The sequence below is a fragment of the Anolis sagrei genome, chromosome X (assembly GCF_037176765.1).
Source record: "Anolis sagrei isolate rAnoSag1 chromosome X, rAnoSag1.mat, whole genome shotgun sequence".
Classification (NCBI taxonomy): Eukaryota; Metazoa; Chordata; class Lepidosauria; order Squamata; family Dactyloidae; genus Anolis; species Anolis sagrei.
The window spans coordinates 108,394,650-108,418,014 of NC_090034.1; the positions used below are offsets into that span (position 1 = coordinate 108,394,650).

Genomic DNA, 23,365 nt, shown 5'->3' on the forward strand with positions numbered 1-23,365 from the left:
ATTTGTGGGTTTTTTGGACTGTGTGGCCACGTTCCAACAGACCTCACAACCTCTGAGGATGCCTGCCACAGATGCAGGTGAAACGTCATGAGAAAATGCTTCTAGAACATGCCCAAAATATCGTTTCCTAGGGTTGCAGAATATTGAGCCATGGCTGTTAAAGTGCATTAGTTTTAATGCATTGTTGAAGTCTTTAATGGCCAGAATCACTGGGTATTTGTGGGTTTTTTGGACTGTGTGGCCACGTTCCAACAGACCTCACAACCTCTGAGGATGCCTGCCACAGATGCAGGTGAAACATCAGGAGAGAATGCTTCTAGAACATGCCCAAAAAACCTGCAACAACCCTGCATTAACTTTTGAGTGCAGATGCACCCAGGAGGAACGCAAAAGGGAAGTTTCATTGGGAGGAAGTCCAGGGGAAGCAGAGTTCTGAGGAAGAAGCGTCTCCGGCCAAAAAAGCTTTTTTCGTGAGTTCCTCTTGCTGGCTCGGAGTTCGAGAGAAGGCGCAAAGGAGGCCGTTGAGAGACCCAGCAGAGAAAATGAACTTGAAGATGGCGAAGAAAATCTCTTGTTCTGCAAAGGAAAGTATCTGGAAGGATTTCCTGTTTGCAGGTGAGTTACATGGACCTGGGGGAGATGATGGGCCAAAACTAACAAAATGAAGTTCAACAGGGACAAATGCAAGATACTCCACTTTGGCAGGAAAAACGAAATGCAAAGATGCAGAATGTGGGACGCCTGGCTCGAGAGCAGTACGCGTGAAAAAGATCTTGGAGTCCTCGTGGACAACAAGATAAACATGAGCCAGGAATGTGATGTGGCAGCAAAAAAAGCCAATGGGATTCTGACCTACATCAAGAGGAGCCTAGTGTCTAGATCCAGGGAAGTCATGCTCCCCATGCTCTATTCCGCTTTGGTTAGACCACACCTGGAATCACACTGTGTCCCATTCTGGGCACCACCATTGAAGGGAGATGTTGACAAGCTGGAATGTGTCCAGAGGAAGAGGGTGGTCATCTGTCAGGGGTGATTTAAATGCAATATTCCTGCTTCTTGGTAGAATGGGGTTGGACTGGATGGCCCATGAGGTCTCTTCCAACTCTTTGATTCTATGATTCTATTGCAGGGTCTGGAGAACAAGCCCTATGAAGAGCGGCTTAAAGAGCTGGGCATGTTTAGCCTGAAGAAGAGAAGGCTGAGAGGAGACATGATGAGGGCCATGTATAAATATGTGAGAGGAAGCCACAGGGAGGAGGGAGCAAGCTTGTTTTCTGCTGCTCTAGAGACTAGGACGTGGAACAATGGCTTCAAACTACAAGAAAGGCGATTCCATCTGAACATTAGGAAGAACTTCCTAACTGTCAGAGCCATTCAGCAGTGGAACTCTCTGCCGCAGAGCGTGGTGGAGGCTCCTTCTTTGGAAGCTTTTAAACAGAGGCTGGATGGCCATCTGTCAGGGGTGCTTTGAACGCTATTTTTCTGCTTCTTGGCAGAAGGGGGTTGGACTGAATGGCCGATGGGGTCTCTTCCAACTCTATGATTCTATGAATAATTGTGTTGTTGTAAGTTTTCCAGGCTGTCTGGCCATGTTCCAGAAGCATTCTCTCCTGATGTTTCACCTGCATCTATGGCAGGCATCCTGAGAGGTTGCGAGGTCTGTTGGAAACTAGGCAAGAGAGGTTTATATATCTGTGGAATGATGTCCAGGATGAGAGAAAGAACTCTTGTCCATTTGAGTCAGGTATGAATGCTGCAGTTGGCCACCTTGATTAGCATTTAATGACCTTGCAGTTTCAAGGTCTGGCTTCTTACTTCCTGGGTTGTTTCACATGTCCATGTTTCACAGGTGCATAACAGAGTTGGGAGGACAGTGGCTTTATAAATGAGCACCTTGGTCTCCCTACGGATGTCCCGGTCCTCAAACACTCTCTGCTTCATTCGGAAGAATGCTGCACTCGCAGAGGTCAGGCAGTGTTGTATTTCAGTGTCAGTGTTGACTTTTGTGGAGAGTTGGCTGATGGAATCATTCCAGGAGTTGAGTGTGACGTCTGTAGACAGTCCACGTTTTGCAGGCATAGAGCAGGGTTGGGAGGACAATGGCTTTATAAACAAGCACATTGGTCTCCTGGTCCTCAAACACTCTCTGCTTCATTCGGAAGAATGCTGCACTTGCAGAGCTCAGGCGGTGTTGTATTTCAGTGTCAGTGTTGACTTTTGTGGAGAGGTGGCTGCCAAGGCCATCCCCCAGCAACACCTTCTGGGTACGACCCTCCAGGAAAGCTCATCCTCTCGAGCCAACCCAGAAGGATACATTGCAATGCTTGCATCCATATTCTCAGAAAAGCCAAACAGGGGAAAACCAAATACTTTGGAGCTAGGTTTTGGAGACCCAAAAGTTGTTTTGGAGTTTGAACCACATTTTGCTGACATTTCTGGTGTTGGTTGCATATAATTTATTTTGCACATCAAATTGATGTTTTGCCTGGAGCAAGTGTCCCTGATATCGAGGAAGAATTTAGGGGTCTTTGCCAGGAGGCAGAGACTTATCAGACTCATCAAAGAGTTTGTTGCCCTGGTGAGACAGAAGAAGCACCCAATATTTCCCCTGATTTTTCCCAATGAAAGGTCTCACCAAGTTGAAGAAAAGCCACTGAGTTGTTTATTGTGATCCAGCTGGAAAGGATGCAGAGCCGTGATATTTCGTCAGGAAAGCATGCATGAGTACAAATAAAAGCCATTTTTATAGAAAAACAGACTTGTCTGGTTAGAATCTGGTTAGAATCTCCCATTCCCCGCCCTCCACCCAGCTTGAAGGTGATTGGCTGGTGCTTCAACAGCTGGGAGGAGGTTCGGCTGCCCCTTGAGCGCCTGGGCCAATCACAAGGATTCTGGGTTGTTGTAGGTTTTTCAGGGCTATATGGCCATGTTCTGGAGGCAATTTTTCTCCTGACGTTTCGCCTGCATCTATGGCAAGCATCCTCAGAGGTAGTGAGGTCTGTTGGAAGTAGGAAAAATGGGTTTATATATCTGTGGAATGACCAGGGTAATGTTTCAGCTGATCGATTTGCATTCAATGGCCTGGAAGCGCCTGGGGGGAATCTCTTGTTGATTCCTCCCAGAAATCAACAAGATTCCTGGAATCAACAAGATCAACAAGGATTCTGCTGCACGATCACAGGGCTTCGGCCGCCAATCACAGGGCTTCGGCCGCCTTGGCACTTCAGCGAATCAGGAGAGAGGGAGGCAGGACAAGGGAATACAATGCATTCTTGAGTGGATTATGGAAATTCAGGAAATGTCCAAGCGGCCGGCAAGTCCTAAAAAGGCCTACAAGCTAGCCTTCTATTGTCCTTTGATTGGTTCTAATAAACATTGATGTTGGTGATACTGCCATAATCCGGATTTTCTTCCATACCAAGACAGAGGAACAATGGGGGAAACTTGGGTGGATGTTGTAGTGAGAGAGATTGAATAGGTGACAGGGCGGGAGGAGGTGCAGCTTTCCTTTTTTTTTTTTTTTTGGTAAAAACTGTTTATTTTGATTATGGTACATAACATAACAGAAAAGCAAACCATGGCAAATCAGATACAATCAGGTACCAATATTTTTGACGTGTACATGCCTCTCTACCTTATTCAATCAATCAGTTAATTTTGACGTTAAGTACAAATTATTATCATTTACATATCTTAATACACATAAACTTGCTATTTCTGGCTGTTTTCCACTGCTTTCAGTCAGAGCTTAGTATTAAATTTTTTCATAACATTCAGGAAATCAGCACATGGCATTTTACACACATACCCCAGACCTTACACTCAACCCAAAACCCCTATCCTGAACAAACTAAACCCTCATCCCCACACCCGTGCACCCTTCACCATGATTTCCCGCACCGAAACACTATGAGGCCTTTAAGCCTATTTATCTATCCTTATCTATCACAGGGCTTCGGCCACCTTGGCACTTCAGCGAATCAGGAGAGAGGGAGGCAGGACAAGGGAATACAATGCATTCTTGAGTGGATTATGGAAATTCAGGAAATGTCCAAGCGGCCAGCAAGTCCTAAAAAGGCCTACAAGCTAGCCTTCTATTGTCCTTTGATTGGTTCTAATAAACATTGATGTTGGCGATACTGCCATAATCCGGATTTTCTTCCATACCAAGACAGAGGAACAATGGGGGAAACTTGGGTGGATGTTGTAATGAGAGAGATTGAATAGGTGACAGGGTGAAGCATAGGGCATAAAATCTTGATTAAATGTACACACTAGGCTTGGGTAACCACGGAAAAATTTGGTTCTAAACTCGTTTTGTTTTTAGGGGGCCCTTGCGTTTTTGTTTTTTTTTAAGAATTCCAAAATTTTCCTTTTAAAAATTTCGAAATATACAAAATTTTGTAAAATTACGAATCGATTTGTTAATGGCGGACGCAATTGCGCAATATGCTAAAAAACCCTCCAAATGGGATGGGGGAACTTCTGAAGCTTCCCTCTCCCTCTGTTGTTGACTGTTGGTGTGATAAAACAAACAACAACTATATTATATTATATTATTATAATATTATTATATTATATTGTTGTATATTATAATATTATTATATTATATTATTGTATATTATATTATATTATTATTATATTATTATATTATATATTATATATATATTATATTATATTATATTATATTAATATATTATATTATATATTATATATTATATTATATTATATTACTTTATATTATAATATTATTATATTATATTATATTATATATATAATATTGTAATATAATATAATAATATAGTAATATAATATATAATAATATAATATAATATACAATACTATAATATAATAGTATTATAATAATATAATATAATATACAATACTATAATATTATTATATTATATATTATATATTATATTATAATTGTATATTATATTATATTATATTATATTATATTATATTATATACTAGCTGTACCTGGCAACGCATTCCTGTGGCATAGAGTGAGGGTATGAAAAATAAAGTAATGAGAAATTTTGGGCAAGAAGGATGCCAGGAGAAAGAGGAGGGAGGGAAGGGGGAATGTGGGATTTGCCAGCTGGAAGGAAGGAAGGAAGGAAGGAAGGAAGGAAAGAAGGAAGGAAGGAGGGAGGGAGGGAGGGAGGGAGGGAGAGAAGGAAGGAAGGAAGGAAGGAAGGAAGGAAAGAAAGAAGGAAGGAAGGAAGGAAGGAAGGAAGGAGGGAGGGAGGGAGGGAGGGAGGGAGGGAAGGAAGGAAGGAAGGAAGGAAGGAAGGAAGGAAGGAAGGAAGGAAGGAAGGAAGGAAGGAAGGAAGGTAGCCCAGTGCAGCCCAGAGGGAGGGAAGCAGCAGAGCAAAGGGACCGGAAGTGGGGAAAATGCGAGATTGTAAAACTTGCACCAGACATACGAAAATAATTACGAAATAACTATGAAATAATTATGAAAATTGGAAAAAATGTTTCGATTCTTAATTACTCCTCACACTATTCCTGCATGGCTCAATATTGGATTGTAAGCTAATTTAAATACGAATTAGTAACGAATAACGAAATTAACGAACTGGATCGCCCAAGCCTAGTACACACTATCTAACATGGGAAGGGTCTTTGTCCTTAGCAAAACTACTATCTTTTATGGGGGCGGGGGGGTCATGTTCGACTTCATCCCTTCTAAACCTCTCCCTTTTTCCTCTCACTACAGTGCCAGTCCTGAGTTTCTGCTTCTTCTTGGCTGGTGCTCACGCCTCGTTGACTGATATTACGGTGGAGCCAGCAAACCCAACGCGTGGAGGAAGCGTCCTCCTCACCCCCACAAGCGTCCCAGAAAACAAGAATTCCTGCCTTTGGTACCGGGGAGAAGAATCCCTTCAAAACCTCATCCTTGGGTATTCCTTCTATCCATCCTTTTCAATTCAACGGAGAGATGGCTACACCAGGCGAGGGAACATAGACCCCAGCTGCTCCCTTCAAATTGTGGAGTTGGAAAGAACCGACTCTGGAACCTATAGCGTCAAAATAGTCGGTGCTGATTGGACGGTCAAAGGAAAAGTGGACCTCGTGGTCTCAGGTACGTTCCAGGTGTCCTTCATCCGCCCTGCCTTCCTTTCTGCGGCCTTCCTCCCTGGATGCGGAGAGCCCAGGCTGGAGCTACACTGCCATATAACCCAGATTATCAAAGCAGATAATCCATGTTATCTGCTTTGTTCTGGATTATCTGAGTCTACACAGATCACCCATACACAGCAAACTTCCAATGCCATTTTCTTTTTTTTTAATATTGTTTTTATTAAGAACTAGCTGTACCCGCCGCGCGTTGCTGTGGCCAACCTTCCCTCCCTCTTTCTCTCCTCCCTTCCCTCTTTCCTTCCTTTCCTCTTTTTCTTTCCTTATCTCTCATCTTTCTTCCATCTCTACCTGTTTCTTTCCTCCCTTTCTTTGCTCTTTGGTTCCATCCTTCCTTCCTTCCTTCCTTCCTTCCTTCCTTCCTTCCTTCCTTCCTTCCTTCCTTCCTTCCCTATCTTTCGTTCCTTCTCTCCTTCCTTCCCTCTCTTTTTCCTTTCACTTTTTTATTTCCTTCTCTCCTTCCTTGCTTCTCTATCTTTCTTTCTTTCCTTCTTTCCCTCCCTCCTTCTCTCCTTCCACCCTTCCCTCTTTCTCTCCTTCTCTCATTACATCTTGACTCTCCCTTCCATTTAATATTGTATTTATATCTTACATAGAAAGAAGGAAAGGAAGGAGGAAGGAAGGAAGGAGGGACAGGAAGGAAGGAAAAAGGAAGGGAGGGAGGGAAAGAAGGGAAGGAAGGAAAAGAAAGAAGGAGGGACAGGGAGGGAGGGAGGAGAAGGAAGGAAGGAGGAAGGAAGGAGGGAAAGAAAGGAGGGGGATGAAGAAAGGTGGAAGGGAAGGAAATGAAGGGAAAGAAGAAGAAAAGGGAGGGAGGAAGGAAAAGAAGGAAAGGAAGAAGGAAGGAAGGAGGGACAGGAAGGAAGGGAAGGAGGGAAAGAAGGAAAGGAAGGAGAAGGAAAGAAGAAAAGGAAAGGGAGGAAAGAAGGGAAGGGAGGGAGAGAAGGAAGGTCCTTCATTCAAGCACCGTGGACCTTCCTCGCCTAGGGACATCGTGTCCAAATTTGGTGTCAATTGCCCCAGTGGTTTCTGAGTTCTGTGAATAGCACAAACGAACATTACATTTTTATTTATATAGACTAGCTGTTTCCACCACGCGTTGCTGTGGCCAACCTTCCCTCTCTCTTTCTCTCCTTTCTTTCCTTCCTTCCTTTGCTCCCTCGTTCCTTCTTCCCGTTTCTTCTTTCCTTCTCTCCTTCCTTCTCTGCCTCTTTCCTTCGTTCCCCCCTTTTTCTTTTCCTCCCTCTTTCTCTCCTTTTTCCCTCTTCCCTTTCTCTCCTTCCTTCGCTCCCTCTTTCTTTCCTTCCCTTTTTTCTTTCTTTCTCTCCTTCCTTCCTCTTCTATCTCTTTTCTTCCTTCCCCCCTTTTTCTTTTCCTCCCTCTTTCTCTCCTTATTCCTTCTTCCCTTTCTCTCCTTCCTTTGCTCCCTCTTTCTTTCCTTCCCTTTTTTCTTTCTTTCTCTCCTTCCTTCCTCTTCTATCTCTTTTCTTCCTTCCCCCCTTTTTCTTTTCCTCCCTCTTTCTCTCCTTATTCCTTCTTCCCTTTCTCTCCTTCCTTTGCTCCCTCTTTCTTTCCTTCCCTTTTTTCTTTCTTTCTCTCCTTCCTTCCTCTTCTATCTCTTTTCTTCCTTCCCCCCTTTTTCTTTTCCTCCCTCTTTCTCACCTTATTCCTTCTTCCCTTTCTCTCCTTCCTTTGCTCCCTCTTTCTTTCCTTCCCTTTTTTCTTTCTTTCTCTCCTTCCTTCCTCTTCTATCTCTTTTCTTCCTTCCCCCCTTTTTCTTTTCCTCCCTCTTTCTCTCCTTATTCCTTATTCCCTTTCTCTCCTTCCTTCCTTCGCTCCCTCTTTCTTTCTTTCCTTCCTTTTTTTTCTTTCTTTCTCTCCTTCCTTCCTCTTCTTTTTTCTTCCTTCCCCCTTTTCTTTTCCTCCCTCTTTCTCTCCTTTTTCCTTCTTCCCTTTCTTTCCTTCCTTCGCTCCCTCTTTCTTTCCTTCTTTCCCTTTTTTCTTTCTTTCTCTCCTTCCTACCCTTCTATTTCTTTTCTTCCTTCCCCCCTTTTTCTTTTCCTCCCTCTTTCTCTCCTTATTCCTTCTTCCCTTTCTCTCCTTCCTTTGCTCCCTCTTTCTTTCCTTCCCTTTTTTCTTTCTTTCTCTCCTTCCTTCCTCTTCTATCTCTTTTCTTCCTTCCCCCCTTTTTCTTTTCCTCCCTCTTTCTCTCCTTATTCCTTCTTCCCTTCCTCTCCTTCCTTTGCTCCCTCTTTCTTTCCTTCCCTTTTTTCTTTCTTTCTCTCCTTCCTTCCTCTTCTATCTCTTTTCTTCCTTCCCCCCTTTTTCTTTTCCTCCCTCTTTCTCTCCTTATTCCTTATTCCCTTTCTCTCCTTCCTTCGCTCCCTCTTTCTTTCCTTCTTTCCCTTTTTTCTTTCTTTCTCTCCTTCCTACTCTTCTATCTCTTTTCTTCCTTCCCCCTTTTTCTTTTCCTCCCTCTTCCTCTCCTTTTTCTTTCTTCCCTTTCTCTCCTTCCTTCGGTCCCTCTTTCTTTCCTTCTTTCCCTTTTTCTTTCCTTCTTTCCTTCCTTCTCTGCCTCTTTCCTTCCTCCCCCCTTTTCCTCCCTCTTTCTCTCCTTTTTCCTTCTTCCCTTTCTCTCCTTCCTTCACTCCCTCTTTCTTTCTTTCTTTCTTTCTTTCTTTCCTTCCTTTTTTTCTTTCTCTCCTTCCTTCCTCTTCTATCTCTTTTCTTACTTCCCCCCTTTTTCTTTTCTATCAAAGCTAAATTATGTATATGCTAGCCGTCCCCTGCCACGTGTTGCTGTGGCCTCTCTGGAGGTTATGGAGGTTCTGTGTGGGAGGTTTCACCCAATTCTGTCGTTGGTGGGGTTCAGAATGATCTGTGATTATAGGTGAACTATAAATCCCAGCAACTCCCAAATGTCAGAATTCTATTTTCCCCAAACTCCACCAGTGGTCACATTTGGGCATACTGAGCATTTGTGTAGAGTTTGGTCCAGATCCATCATTGTTTGTGTCCGCTGTATTCTGTGGATATGGGTGAACTAAAACTCCCAAACTCAACATCAATGCCCACCAAACCCTTCTTGTGTTTTCTGTTGGTCATGGGAGTCCTGTGTCCCAATTTTGATTCGATTCCATCATTAATTGAGTTCAAAATGCTCTTTGATTGTAGGTGAACTATAAATCCCAGCAACTACAACTCCCAAATGACAAAATCATATATTTTTTTTAGTGAAGGACATAGATTGGGTTGTTAGGTATCTTGTGACCAAATTTGGTGTCAATTCGCCCAGTGGTTTTTGAGTTCTGTTAAGCCCACAAACGAACATTACATTTTTATTTATATAGATGTTTGTTCCGCAAAGGCTCCTCCGTGGCTTGATGTATCTGGCCCAAACGTGGCACACATACACTTCATGATCCAACTTAAATTACTGGCTGTCTTTCTTCTTTGAGAAACCCACCCCGTTTAGGACTTAAGCCCCAGAAATTAATTAAGAGGTCTGTGTTTCTGCCATGCTCAGAGGCAACCACAAGAGGGCCCTATACAGGCTTCAGCATGACTTGATGGATCTGGACCAAACTTAGAATCCTAGAATCAAAGAGTGGGAAGAAACCTCATGAGCCATCCAGTCCATCCCCATTCTGCCAAGAAGCAGGAATACTGCATTCAAATCACCCCTGACAGATGGCCATCCAGCCTCTGTTTCAAAGCTTCCAAAGAAGGAGCCTCCACCACACTCCGGGGCAGAGAGTTCCACTGCTGAACGGCTCTCACAGTCAGGAAGTTCTTCCTCATGTTCAGATGGAATCTCCTCTCTTGTAGTTTGAAGCCATTGTTCCATTGCGTCCTAGTCTCCAGGGAAACAGAAAGGAAGCTTGCTCCCTCCTCCTCCCTGTGGCTTCCTCTCACATATTTATCCATGGCTATCATATCTCCTCTCAGCCTTCTCTTCTTCAGGCTAAACATGCCCAGCTCCTTAAGCCACTCCTCATGGGGCTTGTTCTCCATACCCTTGATCATTTTAGTCGCCCTCCTCTGGACACATTCCAGCTTGTCAATCTCTCTCTTGAATTGTGGTGCCCAGAATAGGACACAATCTTCCAGGTGTGGTCTAACCAAAGCGGAATAGAGCATGGGGAGCAGGACTTCCCTAGATCTAGACACTAGGCTCCTCTTGATGCAGGCCAAAATCCCATTGGCTTTTTTTGCCACCACATCACATTCCTGGCTCATGTTTAACTTGTTGTCCACGAGGACTCCAGATCTTTTTCACACGTACTGCTCTCGAGCCAGGCATCATTGTCCCCCATTCTGTCTCTTTGCATTTCGTTTTTCCTGCCAAAGTGGAGTATCTTGCATTTGTCCCTGTTGAACTTCATTTTGTGAGTTTTGGGCCATCCTCTCTCTAATCTGTCAAGATCCCTTTGAATCCTGCTCCTGTCCTCTGGAGTCTTGGTTCTCCCTCCCAATTTGGTCCCCTCTGCAAACTTGATGATCCCGCCTTCTAACCCTTCATCTAAGTCATGAATGAAGATCCTGAACAGGACCGGGCCCAGGACGGCTCCTGCAGATGGCACTCCACTTGTCACTTCTTTCCAGGATGAAGAGGAAGCTTTGGAGAGAATTACCCTCTGGGTTCATCCTGGAAGGCATGAAGGCACCCTCCCAATGTGGTGTCGTCTGCAAACTTGGGAAAGGCGTACGAAGGAGCTGGGGGTGGTGACGGCCGACAGGGAGCTCTGGCGTGGGCTGGTCCATGAGGTCACGAAGAGTCGGAGGCAACTGAACGAATGAACAACAACAACAACAACATTATTTAACTTTTAAAACCTACCCCGATTTAGAAAAAGGAAGTCTCCAGTCTTAAAAGCTGCAAATGTGTATGTGCTGGAAATTTCAGAAACCAAATTAGCAATTGAGTGGGACTTCCAGGGACTTAAGAGGGTTGCACAAGAATAGGAATAATGTATACAAAGCAAACGAAAAACCTCAGAAGGAGTTCTGCAAATGGTTCAAAAGCAGACAAGTTTGCATATGGCACAGAGTGCCCTGCATCGGAGCTCTTGCTGTGCAGTTGGTGCATCCCGACCACAGAAATCTTACAAAAGGACAAGATTATAACACTTCCTGTTTGCAACCCGTCTATGGTTTCCCCACAACTGTTTCCAGCTTGATTTTCTTACTGTTGGCAAGTGCTTGTTTCTTTATTATTATGATTATGATTATTATCTTTATTTGTACCCCGCTAGCATCTCCCGAAGGACTCAATGCAGCTTACAAAGGCCAAGGCCTCAAAACACAACATAACAAATACACAACTCAAAGCAAATCAAAAAAACAATTAAAGCAATATCAAAACATAAAGCAATAAAACAACACACTAAAAACCACAATAAAACTGTGCCGGGCCAAATATAATGGGTAGGCTTGGGCGATCGAGAAAAAAATTGGTTCTAAACTCGTTTCGTTTCTAGGGTGCGCTCGCATTTCGAAATTCTAAGGACTTCCGAAATTTAAGATTTTAAAATTTTGAAATTTCTGAAATTTCGTAAATTACGAATCAATTCGTTAATGGCGGACGCGATTGCGCAATATGCTAAAAAAAAAATCCTCCAAATGGGACAAGGGGAACTTCTGAAGCTTCCCTCTCCCTCTGTTGTTGACTGTTGGTGTGATAAAACTAACAACAACTATATTATATTATATTATATTATATTATATTATATTATATTATATTATATTATATTATTATATTATTATATTATATTATATTATATTATATTATATTATATTATATTATATTATATTATATTATTATAATATAATTATATTATATATTATTATAATAATATAATATAATAATATAATATATTATTAAGAACTTCCTGACTGTGAGAGCCGTTCAGCAGTGGAACTCTCTGCCCCGGAGTGTGGTGGAGGCTCCTTCTTTGGAAGCTTTTAAGCAGAGGCTGGATGGCCATCTGTCAGGGGTGATTTGAATGCAATATTCCTGCTTCCTGGCAGGGGGTTGGACTGGATGGCCCATGAGGTCTCTTCCAACTCTTTGATTCTATGATTCTATGATATATAATATAATATAATAATTTATTATATTATATATATTATATTATATTATTATTATATATTATATTATATATTATATATTATAATATTATATTATAATATATTATATTGTAATATATTATATTATAATATAATATACAATTATAATATAATATAATAATCATATAGTAATATAATATATAATATAGTAATATAATATAATATACAATATAATGCACCAGACATACGAAAATAATTACGAAATAATTACGAAAATTGGAAAAAAATTGTTTCGATTCTTAATTACTCCTCACACTACTCCTGCATGGTTCGATATCGGATCGTAAGCTAATTTAAATACGAATCAATAACGAATAACGAAATTAACGAACTGGATCGCCCAAGCCTAATAATGGGTACAGATTAAAAGTGCTGATGTGACAGGTGGTGTGTCGGATTTTAAGGTAAGTGCAGTGTGCGAGCAATCTTAAACTCTATTAAAGTGCTTCTGGGACATGTTGTTGGAGTTTTCCTATTCTGGCAAAGCACATCGGAACAGCCAGGTCTTTAAGTTCTTCCTAAAGACTGCCAATGTAGGGGCCTGTCTAATATCTTTGGGGAGGGAGTTCCAGAGTCGGGGGGCCACCACAGAAAAGGCCCTGTCTCGCGTCCCCACCAGACGCGCCTGCGATGCTGGTGGAATCACGAGCAGGGCCTCTCCGGATGAGCGAAGAGAACGTGTGGAGATGCGGTCACGCAGGTAGGATGGTCCCAAACTATTTAAGGCTTTGTAGGTAAGCACCTGCACCTTGAATTGGGCTCGGAAAATAAACGGCAGCCAATGAAGCTCCTTGAACAGGAGGGTTGACCTCTCCCTAAAGGGGCACCCGTTAACATCCTGGCACCCGTTGGACCAGTTGGAATTTCCGAGCCATTTTCAAGGGCAGCCCCACATAGAGCACATTACAGTAGTCCAATCTAGAGGTGATTAAGGCATGGACCATTCCGGCCAGATCAGCCTTCGCGAGGTACGGTCACAGTTGGCGCACGAGTCTCAATTGTGCAAAAGCCCTCCCGGACACCACCGACGCCTGAGCCTCAAGCGTAAGTGATGAATCCAGGAGGACTCCCAAACTGCAGACCTGTGGCTTCAGGGGGAGTGTAACCCCGTCCAACACAGGTTGCCACCCTATACCCCGATCTGGTTTACGATTGACCAGGAGGACCTCTGTCTTGTCGGGATTGATCTTCAGCTTGTTCCTCCTCATCCAGATAGACACAGTGGCCAGGCACTCATCCAGCTCTCGAGGGGCTTCCTTGGAATTGAGTGGAAATGAGTAATAGAGTTGTGTGTCATCTGCATAGAGATGGCACCCAACTCCAAAACTCCGGATGACCTCTCCCAGCGGTTTCATGTAGATGTTAAAAAGCATGGGAGACAAAATAGAGCCTTGCAGGACTCCACAGGTCAAGGGCCAGGGGTCTGAGCAGGCATCTCCTAGCTTCACCATCTGGGACCAACCCTCCAGGAAGGACCGGAGCCATGACAAAACTGTGCCCCCGAGACCCATCCCAGAGAGTCAACCCAGAAGGATACCATGATCGATGGTATCGAAAGCCGCTGAGATGTCAAAGAGAACCAACAGAGTCACACTTCCCCTGTCCAGCTCCCTGCGGAGGTCATCCACCAAGGCGACCAAAGCCTTCTTGGTGCCGCGGCCAGGCCTGAAACCAGACTGTGACTGGTCCAGGTAATTGATGTCATCTAGAAAACCCTGGAGCTGGAAGGCGACCACCCGCTCCAGCACCTTGCCCAGAAAAGGGAGGTTGGAGATTGGTCTGTAATTGTTCAGCACCGTGGAGTCAAGGGAAGCCTTTTTGAGGAGTGGGCAAACCACAGCCTTGCAGTATTCCCCCTTCTTCTGATGCGTAATATCTTGCAGTATTCTTCCTTTTGATGTGAAATATCTTGAAGCATTCCTCCTTCTTTTTGAAGCGCAATAACTTGCAGTATTCCTCCTTTTTGTTGTACTATACCTTGCAGTATTCCTCTTTTTTAATGTGAAATATTGCGGCATTCCTTCTTCTTTCTGATGTGAAATATCTTGCAGTAGTCCTCCCTCTTTCTGAAGTGCAATATCTTGTGGTAGTCCTTCTCCTTTCTGATGTGAAATATCTTACAGTATTCCTCCCTTTTTTGATGTGAAGTAACTTTTAGTATTCCCTCTTCTTTTTGATGTGAAATGTTGCAATTCAGACAAAATGGGAAGATATATGACAAGGCTGAAAAAAAACCATTTTGAGCATCCTAACCCACGATGGTAGCAAATTATCCCAAATGTGATTCTTTGCAATTGAACACAACAATCCTGCTGAATTATTTTAAAATATATGTTTTTAAAAAGCAGATCTTGCTTCTCCCAGTGAATTTGAAAGATTGGTGCTGTGGTTCGTTGGCATACCCCCTTATTAGTTAGTCCCCAAAATAATCTTCAGAGCTTTTGATCCAATCAAACACTGAAGGCAGGAGACTTTCTTACAACATGTTTAATTGATCAAGTCACCCTGTTGGGTTAGCAAAAGGAAAGTGCCACACCAAAGTGATAGGCAGTTTGGGTTTATTAATGACTTAGATGAAGGGCTAGAAGGCAGGATCATTAAGTTTGCAGACGGCACCAAATTGGGAGGGATAGCCAATAGTCCAGAGGACAGGAGCAGGATTCAAAGGGATCTTGACAGATTAGAGAGATGAAGGGCCAAAACTAACACAATGAAGTTCAACAGTGACAAATGCAAGATACTCCACTTTGGCAGAAAAAATGAAATGCAAAGATACAGAATGGGTGACGCCTGGCTCGAGAGCAGGACGTGTGAAAAAGATCTTGGAGTCCTCGTGGACAGGAAGTTAAACATGAGCCAACAATGTGATGTGGCGGCAAAAAAAGCCAATGGGATTTTGGCCTGCATCAATAGGAGCATGGTCTCTAGATCTAAGGAAGTAATGCTACCCCTCTATTCTGCTTTGGTTAGACCACATCTGGAGTATTGTGTCCAATTCTGGGCACCACAATTCAAGAGAGATATTGACTCTAAGCTGGAATGTGTCCAGAGGAGGGTGACTAAAATGATCAAGGGTCTGGAGAACAAGCCCTATGAGGAGCGGCTTAAAGAGCTGGGCATGTTTAGCCTGAAGAAGAGAAGGCTGAGAGGAGATATGATAGCCATGTATAAATATGTGAGAGGAAGCCACAGGGAGGAGGAGGGAGCAAGCTTGTTTTCTGCTTCTTTGGAGACTAGGACGCGGAACAATGGCTTCAAACTACAAGAGAGGAGATTCCATCTGAACATGAGGAAGAACTTCCTGACTGTGAGAGCCGTTCAGCAGTGGAACTCTCTGCCCCGGAGTGTGGTGGAGGCTCCTTCTTTGGAAGCTTTTAAGCAGAGGCTGGATGGCCATCTGTCGGGGGTGATTTGAATGCAATATTCCTGCTTCTTGGCAGAATGGGGTTGGACTGGATGGCCCACGAGGTCTCTTCCAACTCTTTGATTCTAGGATTCTATGATTCATAACTTTTCAGCATGTGTTTTCATGTGATATTTTTCCACCTCAAGACCTCCTAGTCCCCCTCTCTTCAACCCTCCCTCTTTCTAGATTGCAGAACATCAAGACCTATCCTTTGAACTTCCTCCTAATTTTTGGATCCCTCACCCTCTGTTGCCTCACAGTGTATGCAATATTTTCTCTGAACTTTATTTTGTTGGTATTACTTTATTTTTCCCATCTCCAACTTCAGCATTGTCACCTGGAGTCACCGCTGTGATCGTGATCGTGATGTTGGCCTTGGGATCGGGCCTAATCGGAGGCCTGCTTTATTTCTTTCTCCGTGAGTAAAACTATGGAAACTTCCCAGAACTTCTCTCTTTTTTTTCTCTTCCCAATCAAGAGGGACAGCAATGCAACTATAGTAATAGCTATGCGGAATACGCTCTTTGCCAGACTGCAAATCCATCCAAATGTCATTAGTTGAGTTGGTTTCCAATCTAAATGTAGCACAGAGTTCATCTAGATCAGTATTTCTCAACCTGTGTCCCCCTCCCCAGATGTTTTGGCCTTCAACTCTCAGAAATCCTAACAGCTAGTAAAGTGGCTGGGATTTCTGGGAGTTGAAGTCCAAAACCCCTGGAGAACCAAAGGCTGGGTTGGTCCACCAGGTGTTTTGGACTTCAACTCCTTGGTTGGTCCTCCAGGTGTTTTGGACTTCAACTCCTGGGTTGGTCCTCCAGGTGTTTTGGACTTCAACTCCTGGGTTGGTCCTCCAGGTGTTTTGGACTTCAACTCCCAGATGTTTTGGACTTCAACTCCTGGTCCTCCAGGTGTTTTTGGACTTCAACTCCTGGTCCTCCAGGTGTTTTGGACTTCAACTCCCAGGTGTTTTGGACTTCAACTCCTGGTCCTCCAGGTGTTTTGGACTTCAACTCCTGGGTTGGTCCCCCAGGAGTTTTGGACTTCAACTCCCAGGTGTTTTGGACTTCAACTCCTGGGTTGGTCCCCCAGGAATTTTGGACTTCAACTCCTGGGTTAGTCCTCCAGGTGTTTTGGACTTCAACTCCCAGGTGTTTTGGACTTCAACTCCTGGGTTGGGCCTCCAGGTGTTTTGGACTTCAACTCCTGGGTTAGTCCTCCAGGTGTTTTGAACTTCAACTCCTGGGTTGGGCCTTCAACTCTCAGAAATCCTAACAGCTGGTAAACTGGCTGGAATTTCTGGGAGTTGTAGGCCAAAACACCTGGAGACCCACAGGTTGAGTGAGAACCACTGCTCTAGATGGAAGACCTAGAAGTAGCCTCTTTAGGCATTTCCAAGGTTTTCCAGGAAACTCTACAGCCTCTTACAGAGGGATGCGTAACTCACCTCGAAAACTTTGCAGATTCTTCCAGAGTCCGTTTCTGCATTCCCTTCAAATGCCCCGATTTGGCAGGAACATCCTGGGGATGATGGGGAATGTACTGCCGAAGGTTTTCATGGATGGAATCACTGGGTTATTGTAGTTTTGGGGGGCTATATGGCCATATTCTAGAAGCATTCTCTCCTGACGTTTCACCTGCATCTATGGCAGGCATCCTCAGACCTCACAACCTCTGAGGATGCTTGCCATAGATGCAGGCAAAACCTCAGGAGAGAATGCTTCTAGAACATGGCCTGAAAAACCTACAACAACCCAATGATGGGGAATGTTTCCCAAGAGTCCTTTCTCCCACCCCGGACTTTCCACAGAGATATAAACCCAGTTTTCCTAGTTTCCAGCAGACTCCACAACCTCTGAGGATGCCTGCCACAGATGCAGGTGGAACATCAGGAGAGAATGCTTCTAAAACATGGCCATACAGCCTGAAAAACCTACAACAACCCAAAGACCTTGTTGCCATCAGTATGGATGATAGTTGAAGATGATGGGAGCGGTGGTCTGACCCATGCAGGAAGCACCTGAGCAGGTGGAAATGATTCCCCGCCCAGCTTTGATGCCTTGGTGTCTCCTTCCTGCAGGGATTCGCCGTCAGAGAAGGAAACTCACCTTGGACCGCGCCCAGTCTGCAACGGCAACCTATGAAAATCTCCCCCGTCCAGGACTGAAGGCAACTGAGGTGAGCCACCGTGGAGCTCTTCCCTAGTCATGCATCTTCCTCTTTTCCTTTTACCTTCTACCTTTCCGTTACTTCCTTTTCTAGTGAGTCCTATCTCTCATTATGTGCAATTGTGATATATCCAAAGTTTAGCCTCAGTTTCGTCCTCTTAGAACCCAACTTAGACGGCACCGGGACTGTGGCACAGCTGGTTGGGTGATGAGTTCAAAGCCAGCCCGGGTCAGAGTGAGCATCCGACCAATTTGTGTAGCTTGCTGTCAACCTTTGCAGCCCGAAAGACAGTTGCATCTGTCAAGTAGGAAATTTAGGCACCGTTTATGCATGGAGGCAAATTTAACTACCGTATATACTCGAGTATAAGCCGACCCGAATAAAAGCCGATGCACCTAATTTTACCACAAAAAACTGGGAAAACTTATTGACTCGAGTATAAGCCGAGGGTGGGAAATGCAGCAATTACGGGTAAATTTCAAAATAAAAATAGATCACATGTCGGACACTTATTATTATTTCTATTGGGTTGTGGTTATTATTATTATTATTATTATTATTATTATTATTATTTGAAACACAACAATATGAGTCCACAACAAACAAGATCACTCTGCTGGTTGTTGCATTGGATCACATATCAGACACTTATTATTATTACTATTGGGTTGTGGTTAATATTATTATTATTATTATTATTATTATTATTATTATTATTATTGGAAACACAACAAGATGAGTCCACAGCAAACAAGATCACTCTGCTGGCTGTTGTATTGGATCACACGTCGGACACTTATTGTTATTACTATTGGGTTGTTGTTGTTGTTGTTGTTATTATTTGAAACACAACAAGATAAGTCCACAGCAAACAAGATCACTCTGCTGGTTGTTGTATTGGATTACACACCAGGCACTTATTATTATTACTATTGGGTTGTTATTATTGTTGTTGTTGTTGTTGTTGTTGTTGTTATTTGATACACAACAAGATGAGTCCACAGCAAACAAGATCACTCTGCTGGTTGTTGTATTGGATCACACGTCAGACACATTATTATTTCTATTGGGTTGTTGTGAGTTTTCCAGGCTGTCTGGCCATGTTCCAGAAGCATTCTCTCCTGACGTTTCACCCACATCTATAGCAGGCATCCTCAGAGGTTGTGAGGTATGTTGGCCCAGTCCTGGGAATTCATCTTTTGGCTGATGTTGATATGGAGGTGCAACAGTTCCTCGTCTATGTTTGCGAGTTCTTTGCGTTAGTTTTCCCAATTTTTGTGTGTCTTGGAAGAGTTTCTCCTCGTAGAGATGTTCAATGTATTGACATCTATGGCGGGCATCCTCAGAGGTTGTGAGGTCTGACAAGGAACTGTTGCACCTCCATATCAACATCAGCCAAAAGATGAATTCCCAGGACTGGGCCAACAGACCTCACAACCTCTGAGGATGCCTGTCATAGATGCAGGCGAAATGTCAGGAGAGAATGCTTCTAGAACATGGCCTACAACAACCCAGTTAATTGACTTGTTAACTAATATCTGGCCAATATCTAAAGGTGGGATGCAAGGCAAAATGAAACTAAACAAATAAAGACAGGTGTTCAGGATTCGGGTTGATTTAGGGACTTTGTGAATCAACGTCATTTTTTTTTTGTATGTTTTGGCACAGGAGAATCCAGAAGTTTCTTCTGATCCTACCAGCAATGTCTATGAGGTGAGCAGAAGACATTATTATCATTATTATTATTATTATTATTATTATTATTATTATTTGAAATGCAACAAGATGAGTCCACAACAAACAAGATCATTCTGCTGGTTGTTGTATTGGATCACACTTCGGACACTTATTATTATTACTATTGGGTTGTTATTATTATTATTATTATTATTATTATTATTATTATTATTATTATTTGAAACACCACAAGATGAGTCCACAGCAGACAAGATTACTCTTCTGGCTGTTGTATTGGATCACACGTCGGACACTTCCCAAGTGTCTAGGACTGTGTTGTTGTTGTTGTTGTTGTTAGAAACACCACAAGATGAGGCCACAGCAGACAAGATTACTCTTCTGGCTGTTGTATTGGATCACACGTCGGACACTTCCCAAGTGTCTAGGACTGTGTTGTTGTTGTTGTTGTTGTTAGAAACACCACAAGATGAGTCCACAGCAGACAAGATTACTCTTCTGGCTGTTGTATTGGATCACACGTCGGACACTTCCCAAGTGTCTAGGACTGTGTTGTTGTTGTTGTTGTTGTTAGAAACACCACAAGATGAGTCCACAGCAGACAAGATTACTCTTCTGGCTGTTGTATTGGATCACACATAGACACTTCCCAAGTGTCAAGGACTGCTTGTTGTTGTTTGTTGTTAGATCAGATGATCAGTGTCTAGATTCGCTTGTTTGATCACACATCAGACACTTCCCAAGTGTCTAGACTGCGTTTTGTTCTCTTCTGGCTGTTGTATTGGATCCACACGTCAGGACAATTACCTCGGACACTTCCCAAGTGTCTAGGACTGTGGTGTATCGGGTAATAATGCGTGCAGATCCCAGTAAGGTGGCCTTTTGCAGCTGACAGACGGTAATTGTGTTTAAGTGCTGGCCAGGGTCTTTAGGCACTGCACCCAGTGTGCTGATCACCACTGGGACCCCCTTGACTGACTTGTGCAGTTCGATCTTTAAATCCTCATATCGTGTCAGCTTTTCCCATTGTGTCTCTTCAATCCTGCTGTCACCTGGGATTGCAACATCGACAATCCATACTTTGTTTTTCAACACGATTGTGAGGTCAGGAGTCTTGTGCTCCAAAATGCTATCTGTCTGAATCTGGAAGTCCCAGAGGAGTTTGACGTGTTCATTTTCTGTAACTTTTTCCGGCTTGTGGTACCCGCCCCCCTTCCCCGCCCCCGTTCTTTGTGCCAGGCAGATGGTCTTTGTGGCGCAAGTTCCAATGGATCATCTGAGCAACGGTGTTGTGCCTCTGCTTGTAGTTAGTCTGTCTGCGCGATCTTCTTGCAGCAGCTGAGGATGGGATCTCTTATTTCCTCTGCTTCCTTGCAAAATCTACATTAGGGATCTGTCATGGACTTTTCAACTCTGGCTTGGATGGCCTTGGTTCTAATGGCTTGTTCTTTTCCATGGTTTCTTCCTTTCTGTTGAATGTGTCCACATGCTTGGGCATCTACACTGTAGAATCGATAAACTGCCATGGCTCAATCTATGGAATTCCGAGAGTTGTAGTTTTGCAAAGAGTGGAGGTGCATCACCAATTATTGAAAAAGAGACAATTGGGGAAAGAGTAGACTGAAGCTTCTTCCACCTCATAGTCACTGCAATGGATAACCAACAGTTGCAACATGAGTAACAGCTGGCACAAAACAGAACGTTTTGGATCAGACCTTAGTTGGGATCCCATAGCATTGAGCCACGGCAGTTCAAATCGGGACATTCATTCTACAGTGGAGATGCAGCCATGGTCCTGGTTTTTAGTGTTGGAAGGTATGCAATTGTGTCATTTCTATTCTGTCTTTTCAGGCCTTGCAGAACCAAAGCCCTTGTGTCTATGAAGAGATCAAGCGACCCTAATGGATGGAGCAACCATCATCCCCTTTGCTACTTTGACTTGGACTATGGAGTCAATTTTCCCATTTCATTATCTGACTGCAAGCTGGATTCAATGTCTTCCATTGAAAACACCCAAGCATGGCTACGTCTACATTGTGTATGGGACACTGGGAAAGAGTGCAAACGACAACTCCCAGAATTGTACAGCATTGCACCATGGCAGATCAAATGCGGTCAAACTGCATTCCTTCTATGGCATAGATATATCTCTTACTCTCAGATTGTAGGATCTATATAGCAATATTAAATAACCACTCACAAGTTGGTTCTGCTTTGAAATGGATATATTGCTTGTATCTCCGCAGCAAAGAAAGACACTACTGACTTTTTCCCACCATCACTTCCTTTTATACACCTTTCCTGCCCATTTCCCCCCTCTTCTCAGTTTCCTTATTAGAACTTGTTGCTTTACAAGTTCCAATGCAAGGTTTCCAGCACCCTTTGCTGGCTTCAAATTGTCAGAGAGAGAGAATTGATTCAGCCAGGATGATTCAGCCAGATTGTCATGGAGGGAATTTGTGATGTCTTCATGCCGTCAGAAATTGACTCCTGACACCTTGTCCTTACCCTCTTTTATGTTTTTTTGTATTTATTTACTAGCCATCCCCTGACATGCATTGCTGTGGCCCAGTCTGTGTATATGTGTTTGTGTGTTTGTGTATATTTGTACATATGTATGTTTAGATGTGTATATGTATACTGTGTATATGTGTGTGCTTATATATATGCATATATGATTGCCATCCTGTGGGGGAGGAGGAGGAGGAGGAGGAGGAGGAGGAGGAGGAGGAGGAAGAGGTGGTGGCAGCTTTTTGGCTGGCAGAGGGGCCAGGCAGCCATTCTGAGGATGCGGAGGTGGCAGGGCCAAAAGTGATGGCCTCGCAACCCCTGGACAATGGACAATCGACCCCTCTGGGGGTTGCGACCCCCAGGTTGAGAACCGCTGCTTTAAGCTATAAGAGAAAAAACCCAAGGGAATGAAAGAGAAATGAGAATAAAATGCACGTTTGTAACCTTATAGTGTCTCTTCAGTTTTATTTGCAAGCAAGGCCATATCATTGCATGGCCTACCAAGGCAGCAGCAGATGTTTTGGAGATGGGTTTCTCAACTGGAACCTGGACGACATCAATAGGATTTTCGATTCTCTGACCTTTCTGCAGATTCTCCATGTTTGCCGGTTGTCGGGGGTTTTTTTCTATGTTCGCTTCGTAATGCGTTATCCATCAAAATGTTTCCGGCAACCTAAACATACATTAATTATGCAAAATATGCATTAAGGAAATCCAGTGAAGGGTTAGTCCTCTATAGAGCTCAGATGGAAATCCATAGTGAATTAACTAGGATGGAATAGAACTATAGGATCACAGAGTGGGAAGGGACCCCAAAGGCCATCCAGTCCAACCTTGTTCTGACAGGCACAAAGGCACCATTGAAGCCCTCCTGACAGATGGCCATCCAGCCCCTGTTTAAAAGCCTCCAAAGAAGGAGACTCCATTGGATTCCAAGGTGGTCTGTATCCCACTAATGAAAGCTCTGTCGTGGAATCTTTCCTGCATTTGAATCCATGGTTCTAACTAGAGGTATGGTAAATCCCATGCCATTGTTCCCATTCTGTTTACTGGGAAATTCCCACAATCGGGAGCAAAGTTTTGTTTTTGTTTCAGTAGGATTCCCCCAATCGGCACCAATGGGAAAACTTTAAAGCAGACATGGGCAAACTTTGACCCTCCAGGTGTTTGCACTTCAACTCCCACAATTCCTAACCGCCAGTAGGCAGTTAGGAATTGTGGGAGTTGAAGTCCAAAACACCTGGAGGGCCGAAGTTTGCCCATGCCTGCTTTAGAGGCTTGTTTCTCAACCATTGTTAGGCCTATGAGCATGAA

General features: G+C 43.6%; 1 protein-coding gene across 1 annotated transcript; it reads left to right on the forward strand.

Moving 5' to 3' along the window:
* The first annotated feature begins 508 nt into the window (after window positions 1–508).
* Window positions 509–22,229, forward strand: LOC137097989 (carcinoembryonic antigen-related cell adhesion molecule 19-like). The gene is made up of 6 exons (XM_067473548.1): window positions 509–615; window positions 5,723–6,088; window positions 16,008–16,097; window positions 17,757–17,854; window positions 19,514–19,558; window positions 21,392–22,229. Exons 1-6 carry the CDS (start codon window positions 543–545, stop codon window positions 21,440–21,442), a joined length of 723 nt encoding a protein of 240 aa, XP_067329649.1. The 5' UTR covers window positions 509–542; the 3' UTR covers window positions 21,443–22,229.
* The last annotated feature ends 1,136 nt before the right edge of the window (window positions 22,230–23,365 follow it).

What these genes read in the sequence shown, in the direction of transcription:
- LOC137097989 (XM_067473548.1), top strand. Translation starts at nt 543, where the DNA reads ATGAACTTGAAGATGGCGAAGAAAATCTCTTGTTCTGCAAAGGAAAGT. An exon ending in GAAGGATTTCCTGTTTGCAG is followed by an intron (nt 616 to 5,722) that starts GTGAGTTACATG and finishes CTCTCACTACAG; the next exon opens with TGCCAGTCCTGAGTTTCTGC. An exon ending in CCTGCTTTATTTCTTTCTCC is followed by an intron (nt 16,098 to 17,756) that starts GTGAGTAAAACT and finishes TCCTTCCTGCAG; the next exon opens with GGATTCGCCGTCAGAGAAGG.